This window comes from Xenopus tropicalis, chromosome 4 (assembly GCF_000004195.4).
Source record: "Xenopus tropicalis strain Nigerian chromosome 4, UCB_Xtro_10.0, whole genome shotgun sequence".
Lineage (NCBI taxonomy): Eukaryota > Metazoa > Chordata > Amphibia > Anura > Pipidae > Xenopus > Xenopus tropicalis.
Window position 1 is genome coordinate 136,136,750 of NC_030680.2, and position 12,529 is coordinate 136,149,278.

At 40.4% G+C, this 12,529-nt stretch overlaps 1 protein-coding gene across 2 annotated transcripts in view; it reads right to left on the reverse strand.

Annotated features, from left to right (window-relative positions):
• Positions 1-12,529, reverse strand: part of nckipsd (NCK interacting protein with SH3 domain) — a 73,034-nt gene that overhangs the window by 22,680 nt on the left and 37,825 nt on the right. For both annotated transcript variants that reach the window (XM_031899895.1, NM_001129942.1), the window contains 1 exon segment: positions 68-238. In XM_031899895.1, the coding sequence (XP_031755755.1) occupies positions 68-238 (171 nt within the window).

Genomic DNA, 12,529 nt, shown 5'->3' on the forward strand with positions numbered 1-12,529 from the left:
AGAGTGATTTATTAATGTGGCACCTTGTTGGTATTCTGTTCCGACCCGCTGATAACAAACAACCCACCAGTATCAGCAGCAGCTCCTCCAGGTAGCAGAGAATGACATTTTCATCTTCATACAGGGCCCAGCTCCGCTGCTGGGCATCATCCTTGTGTCTGGCCAGATCGGCAAATATCACTTCCAGGCGCTGCTCATCGTGGCAAACCTGCCCTGAGGGTAATCCCGCGCCCGAATCCTGGCAACAGAATACACAGAATTTACTTCTTTTGTCCATTTATCATCGACTTAAAGTGGGTAAGCTGCTTAGTGCTGTATAATCAGTGGCTAATCCGCCGATCATATAATTTGTGCTATTTTCCTTAAAATGGATAGCAGGGCTGTACGAGTGCTTTCACCGGGCTTTACAGGAGACATTTTTTCGGATGTTACTTGTGCTTATATCAAATACACTGGGTGTTATGCACTTCATCAGAGGTTGGTGGTTATTTGTTAAAGGAGACATATTGTGTAAAAAAACTAAAATATGCAAGTGCATTATACTCTTCTAAATAGAGAAGCAATGGACTTTAAAGGAAAACTATACCCCCAAACAATGTAGGTCTAATAATATATCACATAAAACAGTTCATATGTAAAACCCTGCTTCATCTAAATAAACCATTTTCATAAAAATATACTTTTTTAGTAGTATGTGCCATTGGGTAATCCTACATAGAAAATTGCCATTTTTAGTACTAAAGACCGCCCCCTGGGATCATAGGATTCACAGTGCACACAAACAAGCCAAGGCACACAAACATGCTAGGCTCTATCAGCCAGTTAATGAATGAACAAAAGCTCTGCCTTTTGCTCCCACACTCATTCCTATTACAGTTGAAGCTGCATTATTTCCTGTCATCACAAAATGGTGGTTTAAGAGAATAAAAAAAAAAATTATATATATATTTATTCCAGTTTGGTTAGATTCTCTAAGAGGTCTCTTAACATGATATAAAGTATCTGTTAGTTAACTATTCACTCTGGGGGTAAAGTTTTTTCTTTTAATAGTTGTGTTTTGGGCTGATTTATTGAAAATCTTTCCAAAAAGCCTACTAGTCCTGCCAAATCCATTCCCAGGCACTGTAGGATAGGAACCAATCAGCAGCTAGGATGACCTGATAGGGAACGGATACCTGTCTTTGCTTGTGTGACTTCCGGGCTGTGATTGGCTCTCCCCCTCTGGCAGGGAGCATTAGAACATTTCCAACCCCTTATTCAGAACCTATTGGGTTTATTTAATGGTTAAATGATTCCCTTTTCTCTGTAATAATAAAACAGTACCTGTACTTGATCCCAACTAAGATATAATTACCCCTTATTAGGGGCAGAACAATCCTATTGGGTTTATTTAATGGTTAAATGATTCCCTTTTCTCTGTAATAATAAAACAGTACCTGTACTTGATCCCAACTAAGATATAATTACCCCTTCTTGGGGGCAAAACAGTCCTATTGGGTTTATTTAATGGTTAAATGATTCCCTTTTCTTTGTAATAATAAAACAGTACCTGTACTTGATCCCAACTAAGATATAATTACCCCTTATTGGGGGCAGAACAGCCCTATTGGGTTTATTTAATGGTTAAATGATTCCCTTTTCTCTGTAATAATAAAACAGTACCTTGTACTTTTCCCAACTAAGATACGATAAATCCTTATTGAAAGCAAAACAATCCTATTGGGTTTATTAAATGTGTAATGATTTTTAAGTCAGCTTAAGGTATGGAGATTCAAATTATGGAAAGATGAGCATTCTGGATAACAGGTCCCATACCTGTAATGCATATATATAGATGAGACAAATAGGCTTAACCTATCCAAATGCAAATATTCTTTAAAAAGTATAAGACCCCAAGGCTGAAATTGGATTACACGTCATGCCTTTCTACACACAATTATCAATGCTTCGCTAACTACGTGTAATATAATATAAACAGAGATAAATTATCAATGCCCTGTTTCACAGTATGCAATATAAATATACATGGAGGTACATACAGTAGGCACAGGCTCTCTCCTTCTCCCATTAGCTCTACTAACCACAGAGTTTGTACTGCACATCATTAGTCTTATTTGTTATTAATTATAAGAAGATTTTTCCACATACAAGGAATATAAAAATAAACTCTGCAATGTGGCTATAGAAATTATATGCAGTTTATATGCTTTAGAAGAAAATACAATTTTTTAAATCAGTGTTGGTGCCATGGAGTACACACAGTGTAGGGGCATCTTACAACCACCAGAAAATCCAATGCCATGGGCACTATCCTACCTTTAGAATTAAATATGCCAGTTTACCATTTCTTTGGTATCATACCTAAATACAGGCCAAATTAAAAAAGAACCAGTTGGTTAATCTAGGCTGTTTATGAAATATGTTTTAGGTCCTTTATTTTCAATTTATTTTCTGTCTAGCTTTTCATGTTTGGTCTCCATCTACTGTGCAGACGGCCACTGTTGCCAGTATCTCCTTTGCACAGGGGCTCTAGCATTGCCATGTAGGCAGAGGGATAGCCTCAGGTCATTTAATAACATAATTTAATAATATACTCAAGGTATGAAGGCTCAGGGCTCAAGAAAATCATCTACAGATAGGAAAGAAACGAGGGATAGGGTCCACCAAGACCAGAATATTTCACATTGCCCTGCAGGCAAGGTAGGCAGTAGCCTCAGTATGAGAAACACTATGCTAGAGTGATGTAGACCTGGGCATCATCAAGGGATATTGAGAGTCCAAGGTCTTTTGTATGGCTGGAGCAAACAGGGCAGCAAGGTGATCCAGACAAAAGGAAAGATGGAAGTGTAGGCTGGGACTGTGAGAAAACTACGAGGAATACATAAGAAGAGATATCCTGTAAATTATACAAATCTAAGGTTCAAAGCATCACACTTTCTCTTCTAAAATGGCAGCTCTCAAACTGCTCATTAATTATATATAAAAGAGCAAAGCTGCAGCTGTTCAGTTTTACTGTGACCACTTGAAAGCCATCTGTAAACTATGGAAGAAGAACACAGCATGGCTGGAAAAGCTTATAAAGCTCACCAAAACAAACATTACATACACATAGCAATTACATGATAGCCTACATAATAGGTCCCCAACAAGTAGGAAGTGCATGCAGTGGGTATGGGTTATTAGACCTGGAGCAATCTCTGTAGATGTTCTACGATTCTCTCAAAATACTGTTACTGACAAGTTGAGTATTACAGATGATATATATATGTATATGAGAGAGGCACTGCGCTCATTGGGTCATCGCACAGTAAAGTGCTTTATTGATCTGCTAGAAAGCCCGAGGTTTTGGTCACCACTTACTGACCTTCATCAGAAGCGTAAGGATAAAGATAAGGCTTGTATAGCCATAACGTCCGATAAAGGTCACTAAAACATATACTTCCAACTTGTAGGTACACATATAGATTATGTACACATTAACAATTCCAACTTGTATGTGTTATGTATATAAAGTACATATTAATGTACAAGGAAGTGGAACTCACATATGATGAATGCCTTTATCTCCACCAACTGACCCACATTAGACAGAACATTAACCTCCCTCCTCAAGGCATTTTGATGACTTCATACTCTCAATCACTGCACCCAAAAGGCAATATAAAAACAGATAGAGGCTGCTTCCACCTTTATCCAGCTGTGCTTATGCACATTAGATGTTGGCCTGAATGCCACGTATGTTGCTCCTCTACTGTAAGGCTCCTGACATCCTGGAGATAATTAATTTATCAAAGCCTCTACCTTTATCAGCATGAAGAAAAGGTCGCCGGAACAGGGAGTTTTGCCGCCGGCGACTAATCTCCCCGTGTGCCAGAGCCCTAACAGTAGAGGCATGGGATGGCCACTGACAGATTCATTAGTATAGACCATGGGGGGGGGGGCATATACATTTCACACCCTGTTTGTAAAACTTAGTGTGAGCCTCCATGGTAATTCCCAAAGATAGAGAAGAAATGTTCCAAATAAGAGAAGGAGATAAAATCATACTCCAGTTTGAACAGTAAAATCAGGGGGCAGAGGCTAAAATTCAGAAAGATCTCTATAAAAGTCGCCATATTCTGAAGCTCAAGCTCTGTTAGGGCTACACAGATCCTAAATGAGAAAGACGCTTTAGAAACCTAATTCTGCACATTAAATAACAATAAGAGAAATGTTACACCTTGTCAGCGTCTGACATATGAAGTAATTTTAACGGTTAACAAATCCAATCCTTATTTCCAGCTCCAATTTCACTCATGAGTGCCGTGCTGTTATTAGTTTATTTTCCCCTACGAGCGGAATTTGCCTACCCCAGAAAATGAGCACAAACTGAAGTATAATGAGACACAGATTCCTGCACATTTCAGCCTGTCGGTAAACTAATTAAAAGTGAGAAAATATGAAGGCTAGCATTAGGCAGTGTCAGGAGTCCGCTCCGCTTACCTGAAGGAAGAAACTTTTCTCAAAATCTATCAGGGGAGTCAAGTATTAGGTACAACATTCCATCAATTGGGAACCCATTTAAAGGGTCAGTTCACCTTAAATTTCACTTTTATATAATGTTTGGAACATGCTAGAGCTCTACACCCCTTTCTGTACCTTACTCAGACTTCATTTAAAGGTAAACTACCCCTTTAGATAAAAAAAAATAAATAAATAATCCATTCCTCTTACCGAAGTAGGGTTGCCACCTGTCTGGTTGTGACCTGGACAGCCCAGTTTTCGGAAGGGCTGTCTGGGTTAAAAATGCCTATTTGGAAAACTGGGCAGGGTTCTTGGACATTGATGTGGCGATTGGCCAATTACCATGTCATAGGCCTGCCCCCGTGACCTCATATTCCCGCACACTCAATACCATTGTCCCGCCCAGAGAAGGTGGCAACCCTATACTGAACTGCCATGAATTCTATCCCAGATTCCCTGCTTCACTTATAGCTTATGCCTTGATAGTCTCCAAATCCCAGATCTAACCAACAGGTTCTTAATGGCACGCATAAACATCCCAAGGATGTCAAAAAAATCTGCCGAAAAACTTACTCTCTTTGCATTTTGTGTCGATTTTTTCAGCAGCGTTTTCACTTTTCCTGCTCTAAGAACTGCCTTTTACTGGCGCCCTAACGTACCACTGGTTAAACATTATAGAGCGTATATAGAGTATTATAGAGTAAGGTGCTGCGGCACTGCATATACATAAGGTCTGCAACTTTATGTCAAGTTTGGTCTTCCTCCAGCTGGGCCAAATTGAGCTACATGGATTGTTTTGCCTTCTGGATAATGATCAGATCATAATGTGGCCTTATGCAGGCCAGTCGGGAAAGGACTACATTAATAGGGTATAGAGATATATAGCCAATTCTCATCCAAATATAGGCTGGGCTTGATAACAGGAAAAGCCCATGTAATATGTTACCAGCTCAGACTAAAGGTGATCTTAAAGGAAACTATACCCTCAGAATTAATACTTAACCAACAGTTTATACCATATTTAGTGGCCTAATAAAGAAACTTAAGGAAATATGTATATATATATATATATATATCGGTAAATAATGGCCTTTTAACATATTTTTCCTTGAGCCGCCATTTTGTGATAGGCTGTGTGCTCCCTCAGAGATCAGCTGACAGGAAATAATGCAGCCCTAACTGTAACAGGAAGTAGTGTGGGAGTAAAAGGCAGAACTCCGTGGGACTTGTGCCCTTAATCGCCTGCAATCTCTGCTACTGTGGACAACTAACTGGCAACAATGGCAGTTCTCTATTTAGGATTACTCAATAACTACTATAATAATACTATCATCTAAATTGTATTTAGATGAAGCAGGGTTTTACATATGAACTGTTTATGTGATATATTATTATACAGATTTGCATTGTTTGTGGGTATAGTTTCCCTTTAAGTTGACTCATATAAGCCCAGCTATACTTCCCCATGGTCGCATAAAGGATTGCTTTGATCTTTGTGCAGCCAACTGACCGTAAAACCCTGCTTTATACACCATCCAAATTAAAAGCTAAAATATATCAAGCCAGCATATACACGATCTAATTACAAAACCACGTTTGAACCAAACACATCAGATTGATCTTATTTCCAACTTTGCGCATTTTATATATTCATTATATATTATGCAGCATTAATTTGGGAATAAACAGCCTGCAACATGTCCGCTGGCCACAGACACAGATATATAGCTTGTATAGCTAAGGGTAATTAAAAGGCTTTGCCACCGGTTGAAAATATTTCAAACATATTTTCAAAATGTTTTAGGTTTTTTTTTGTACAGGTATAGGACCTGTTATCCAGAATGCTCAGGACCAAGGGTATTCCGGATAAGGGGTCTTTCCGTAATTTGGATCTTCATACCTTAAGTCTACTAAAAAAATCAATTAAACATTAAATAAATCCAATAGGATTGTTTTGCATCCAATAAGGGGTAATTATATCTTAGTTGGGATCAAGTACAGGTACTGTTTTATTATTACAGAGAAAAGGGAATCATTTAACCATGAAATAAACCCAATAGGGCTGTTCTGCCCCCAATAAGGGGTAATTATATCTTAGTTGGGATCAAGTACAGGTACTGTTTTATTATTACAGAGAAAAGGGAATCATTTAACCATGAAATAAACCCAATAGGGCTGTTCTGCCCCCAATAAGGGGTAATTATATCTTAGTTGGGATCAAGTACAGGTACTGTTTTATTATTACAGAGAAAAGGGAATCATTTAACCATGAAATAAACCCAATAGGGCTGTTCTGCCCCCAATAAGGGGTACCGTATATACTCGAGTATAAGCCGAGTTTTTGAGCACCAAAAATGTGCTCAAAAAGTCACCCTCGGCTTATACTCGCGTAATACTCGTGGATAAAATGTATACCCCCGTGGGTGTCCGCTCGCACCCCCGCCACCAACCCCCCTCGTGCAGGTACCTTGCTTGGGCGCTGTACCGCTAACATCTAGGCATAACTCAACGGCATAGGCAGTCGCGCCACCTTCCCTAACATGCGCGCACACGAAATATAGTGTACCTGTGTGCTAAATGCGAGGACTTTTGTGCGGGGATTTCGGCGCTGAAGAGAATGCGATTGAAGTAAAACCGGCTTGGTTTGAAAGGAAAGCTCCCCAGCAGAGGAGAGCAGGGCAGCCGAGACGGTACCAATACGACGGGCACGGTAAGCTTAGGCAGCGCTGGGAGACGTTTCTGTCAGGTTGCCGAATCTTTTCCAGGTCACGACCCCTCTTCGCCGTGCGCTCGTATGCCACAGTCCGGACACAGTGACAGAGGAGCGTGTGCCTCGGTCCCCAGCAGCTTCAACCAGCCCCGCTCCCAGCCTACAGTAAACACCCGCCGCTACTCCGAGGCTAAGCTGCAGCACAAGCAGCCCATTGCATTGTCTGTGGTGGTGGTTGGTTGCTAAGCAAAAAAACCACCTTCTAGTACTTCATTGGTTATAGAGGGGGAATTGCCGGCTGCTGGAATCCTCAGACAGATGAATATTAGGGATTTGAACTGGTTGCATAGAACTCAGGACCCGGACTGTGCCTTAACTTGAAAGTGGCTGCTCCCAGCCAAAGAGCAACTCGGCCTTAAATGTATTGCACCCCAGTGCTTTGGCACACCAGGCAAACCTCCATGGCTGCATAAGGCCCCTGTGAACCTGCACAAACTGTAAGTCTACCCTGATGCACTCTCTTAGTAAGTAAGCTGGGCCCCTTGGGTGCAAGATTTGGTAGGTAGATCCACTATCAGGGCTGTGCACCAGGAGGCTAAAGTGCCAGATGCTTCACTCCAAAGAGATTTTTGGGCCTGTCTAGTCATGGGCATCATGCACTTCTCAGCATCATGTAATTGTAGTATCATGTAAGCCCACCCTAGGCTTATACTCGAGTCCATACAGTTTTCCAGTTTTCTCAGGTAAAATTAGGTACCTCGGCTTATATTCGGATCGGCTTATACTCGAGTATATACGGTAATTATATCTTAGTTGGGATCAAGTACAGGTACTGTTTTATCATTACAGAGAAAAGGGAATCATTTAACCATTAAATAAACCCAATAGGGCTGTTCTGCCCCCAATAAGGGGTAATTATATCTTAGTTGGGATCAAGTACAGGTACTGTTTTATTATTACAGAGAAAAGGGAATCATTTAGCCATTAAATAAACCCAATAGGGCTGTTCTGCCCCCAATAAGGGGTAATTATATCTTAGTTGGGATCAAGTACAGGTACTGTTTTATTATTACAGAGAAAAGGGAATCATTTAGCCATTAAATAAACCCAATAGGGCTGTTCTGCCCCCAATAAGGGGTAATTATATCTTAGTTGGGATCAAGTACAGGTACTGTTTTATTATTACAGAGAAAAGGGAATCATTTAACCATGAAATAAACCCAATAGGGCTGTTCTGCCCCCAACAAGGGGTAATTATATCTTAGTTGGGATCAAATACAGGTACTGTTTTATTATTACAGAGAAAAAGAAAATCAGTTTTTAATTCTGAATTATTTGATTAAAATGGAGTCTATGGGAGATGGGCTTTCTGTAATTCGGAGCTTTCTGGATAATGGGTTTCTGGATAAGGGATCCCATACCTGTACAATTGAAATGTTATTATGAACCTAGCAATGCTGCCTTAGCACCTTTTCCAGCTCCTTAATAACTAGATGTTACGTGACAGCTATTAATGAACCTTTAAAAAGCCTGTAAAGCCCCCATTCCGGACATAATACCTACAAGAAAAAAAAATCAATACGGAGTAAATTACAGGTACACAAAACATACTTTTTTGAGATTAACATTAATTTCTTAATGATCGGATTGTGCTCCAGAATCTTATTTTGCTAAACACTGTGCCCAGTTACTGTGAATAATCCCTTCAGCGGGTTCTGATTTGCACTAAAGATGCTAATCATGCATTAAATATTTGATTAGGTATGAAATGGTATTATTAGGCCACTAATAAGTAATTCAGTGCGACATTTGATACAGTTCCAGCGTGAATATTATGGCCCCGTAGCAAAACTGTTGACTGCCCATTTAAAACAATAATAATAAACACAGCCTGGCAGAACTGGCAGCAATTTTTCACGAGACATATCAAAGGCCTCGCCGAGAGCTGAAATGTAAGTTAATCACAAGACAAATTTGAGATTAAATGCTGGAAAATGTAATTTCAAGTTAATCATTGTTTTAGCAAAACATTTGTGTTTCTCCATATAATTTGTCTGTTAAATCAGTTCTCTGAAATCACCAGCGGCACGGAGATAGCTTTGCCTTGAAGCTAAACTCTGCCAACTGCAAAGGTGCTTGGTGGTAGCCATAAGGGATTGGGCTATGGGAAATGGGCAGAGAGGCATCACAGTGCCCCTGATGGAGAATACCCCTCTTGCGCAAAATGTTTACCTGTGATATGTGTGTGAAGTTATTTTTTTTCATAATCCCAATAGAACTACCGTATATACTCGAGTATACGCCGATCCGAATATAAGCCGAGGTACCTAATTTTACCTAAGAAAACAGGAAAAACTTATTGACTCGAGTATAAGCCTAGGGTGGGAAATTGCAGCAGGTACAGGGTCCTGTGACACATTAACCAGGTGTGTTAATAGTGTGCGCGCTAACAGGTACATTCTAGCCTGTCAGGTTGGTTGGGGCAGCGGGAATCTCTAGAAAGGGGAAGTGTCGGACTGGGGTGCCTGGGACACACCAGAAAACATCAACCTAGGGGCTCACCAGAACAATGTGTGTAAACAAGCAGGGCCAGCTCATCAAAATGTGGCAAAAAGTGAAAAGAAAAAGCTGAGGGCCCCAATGTCATAAAACAGCGCTAAGAATTTTAAACCAGTAATATCATTACAGAAATTCATTTACAACACATTAATCCCAAGTATTAACCATTCTGACAGTATGCACTGTTAGACTGGCACACTAAAGGCCCACCACAGGTTCCCTAATTAAATATGAAAAACAACCAGTCAGATTAAAAAATATTACCACATAATTTTAGTAGAATTTAAAAAGTAACTACTGATCAGGTACAGCACAGACAGATTTCACACAACCTGAAATTTTAGCTAAAGTATATACATTTAATGCAAAATGAGAGGACCTTAAAACTAACTAGTCAAAAGAGCTGCTTTCATACCACCTCCTAAGCTTAACCTGTCAGCTCCAAAATTTATTTAGGCAAAGAACGCTTACTTTTTTTCTCAAGAGGCAGCTTGCTGCACTCCCACTGCATCCCTGGTTCCGTTTCTGTCGGACAGCTGAAAATGAAATAGTGCAGTGCAGAGCAAAGTGCATTACTTCCGGCAGCCCCTTACGGTCATCGTTCCCTGCTCTGTCAGCCTGCATGGACTGACGGACGCTGTTGCCAACACTCTGCAATTTATTGCAAAACAGATAAGCTGGAGCCTGTTAAGAACAGAGCACTTCTCCAAACTCAGAGTTGGACGTGCGGTGCACATTCTACACGGAGTATGCTGAGTTCAGAGTTGCGTGTGGTTCAACTAGGTAAGCCAGTGGGCCAGTCCGACCCTGGCAGGGGGTTATACAAACGGGGTCTGGAGGGAACCATGTCACCCGACTCGAGTATAAGCCGAGGGTGACTTTTTCAGCACATTTTGGGTGCTGAAAAACTTGTCTTATACTCGAGTATATACGGTATGTACATAACAGTACTAACCACAGGGGGATTAAACAATAAAGCAATGAATTATGTCCAAATGGGGCCCTTGCCCAGATATGCCCCCCTAAGGTTTTTCATGGCTCCAAACATGCTCATGATCTGCATAGACCTCCTAAAGATTATTGTTTTATAATAATCCAGCCCCAAACATGTTGAATAGTGGATCGTTTGTTACATGTCATATCAAAAGTGATTCCTGTCCTGAAAAGGTTACAACCTAACATTGTCAGCTTAAATACATCAATGTAAACACATAAGAAGAAAAAAAAGGTAGAATCACTGGGAAGGTGACAAATGTTTATGGTTTATAAAACCATATTTTGGGCCAACATTTAGGCAGGACCCCTGATTTAATAAAATATACAAATATTCCCACAATACCTATGTAGATAGAATTCCAAGAATATTCAAGACTACTAATTGGCACCCAACATTGGATTATTGCCTAATTAGCAGGAATGTGTCAGGAATTTCCTAGTCTAAAACCAGGGACCTGCTGTCCTGCAGCTAATCCATGCTGAGCCACTGGAGGCCTCATGCTTTTGGTACCGTGGTCAAAAGTGGGGCTCATTTACCAATACTGAGCAAATTTGTGGGCATTAACGCATAGCAACCAATCAATTTTTTTGTATCCAGCTGCAGGTAGAACAATGAATGCAACAATTTGATTGAAATTGCCCAGTGTTAATAAATGACAACACTGAATAGATTATTAGCCTTTATGCTGAGACCAAGTCATCCAATCTGCCGAGTCCCTGCCCTACCCATTCTGATTCCCCGGATTTGACCTTGGTCCTGAGATTCTGGATTCTGCTTGTCTGCTGCCTGCCCAGACCAATGCCTGTATTCGGACTTGTTTAACCATCTGCTCCATATATACTTTTCTGCTGAGTTCTGCATTTTTTCATTATTTTAGTTAAATCTTGCTTGAGCCTCAGTATGTTGGCAAGAGGTTACTCAGTACATTGTCTCCTGTCAGTTAATTCAGTGGCTAATTCTGACATAAGGCTTGATATCTCATTTAGAATTTTTGCCTCATATTTGAGAGCTGTTCTGTTTTTTTTTTTTTGGACTGCACCAATTTCACGGTGAAAAGGGTACCATATATTGGTACGAACTTGTGGGCACATCAGGCGATGGGAATGTTGTTCCGGCCAACGTCAATGTGCCATTTATGGAAGATATACGTTTATTATTCTTCAGCCAAGTAAAGAAAAAGCCCCAAGGTTGGCTCCAAAAAGACCCCAGTCTTCCTGTATTCCATAAGGATCTACTAGATCTCATCTACCTTCAGAGGTTCTCTCATTGTAACTGTATTTTCCATCCTTCTAATGTTATTACAGTATCAATGAACTCTATAGCCTGTATTTTTCAACCCAAAGTTTTAAAGCATTAAAGAGTCCATTTTTCACAACATTTTTACAATTTCCTATATAGAATGCGGCTGACCTTATAATACAATAATGTTTTCAAGTCTTTTTTTTACATTTCTGTGAGCATGCAAATACTTTTTCTGACTAACCCTGAAGTCCCTACAGTTCTGCGTGGGTCACAGAGACAGATCTTTATTCCTGAGGAAGGAGTCCGCTCGGCGTTGGAAAGTGCACAGGTGGTGGAAGCTGACCCTGCGAATAGCAGCATTCCCAGAAAGGAGGGTGAGGCCTGCCTGCTGAAAAGCCATTTGCATTCCAGGCTTTAAGCCATAAATGCTTTCAGTCAGAGACAGGCAGCCCCATTATCTTGGAAGTCATTCTAAACACATCTGGTAAAGCATCTCATGAAATGCGCGGCAGGCACAC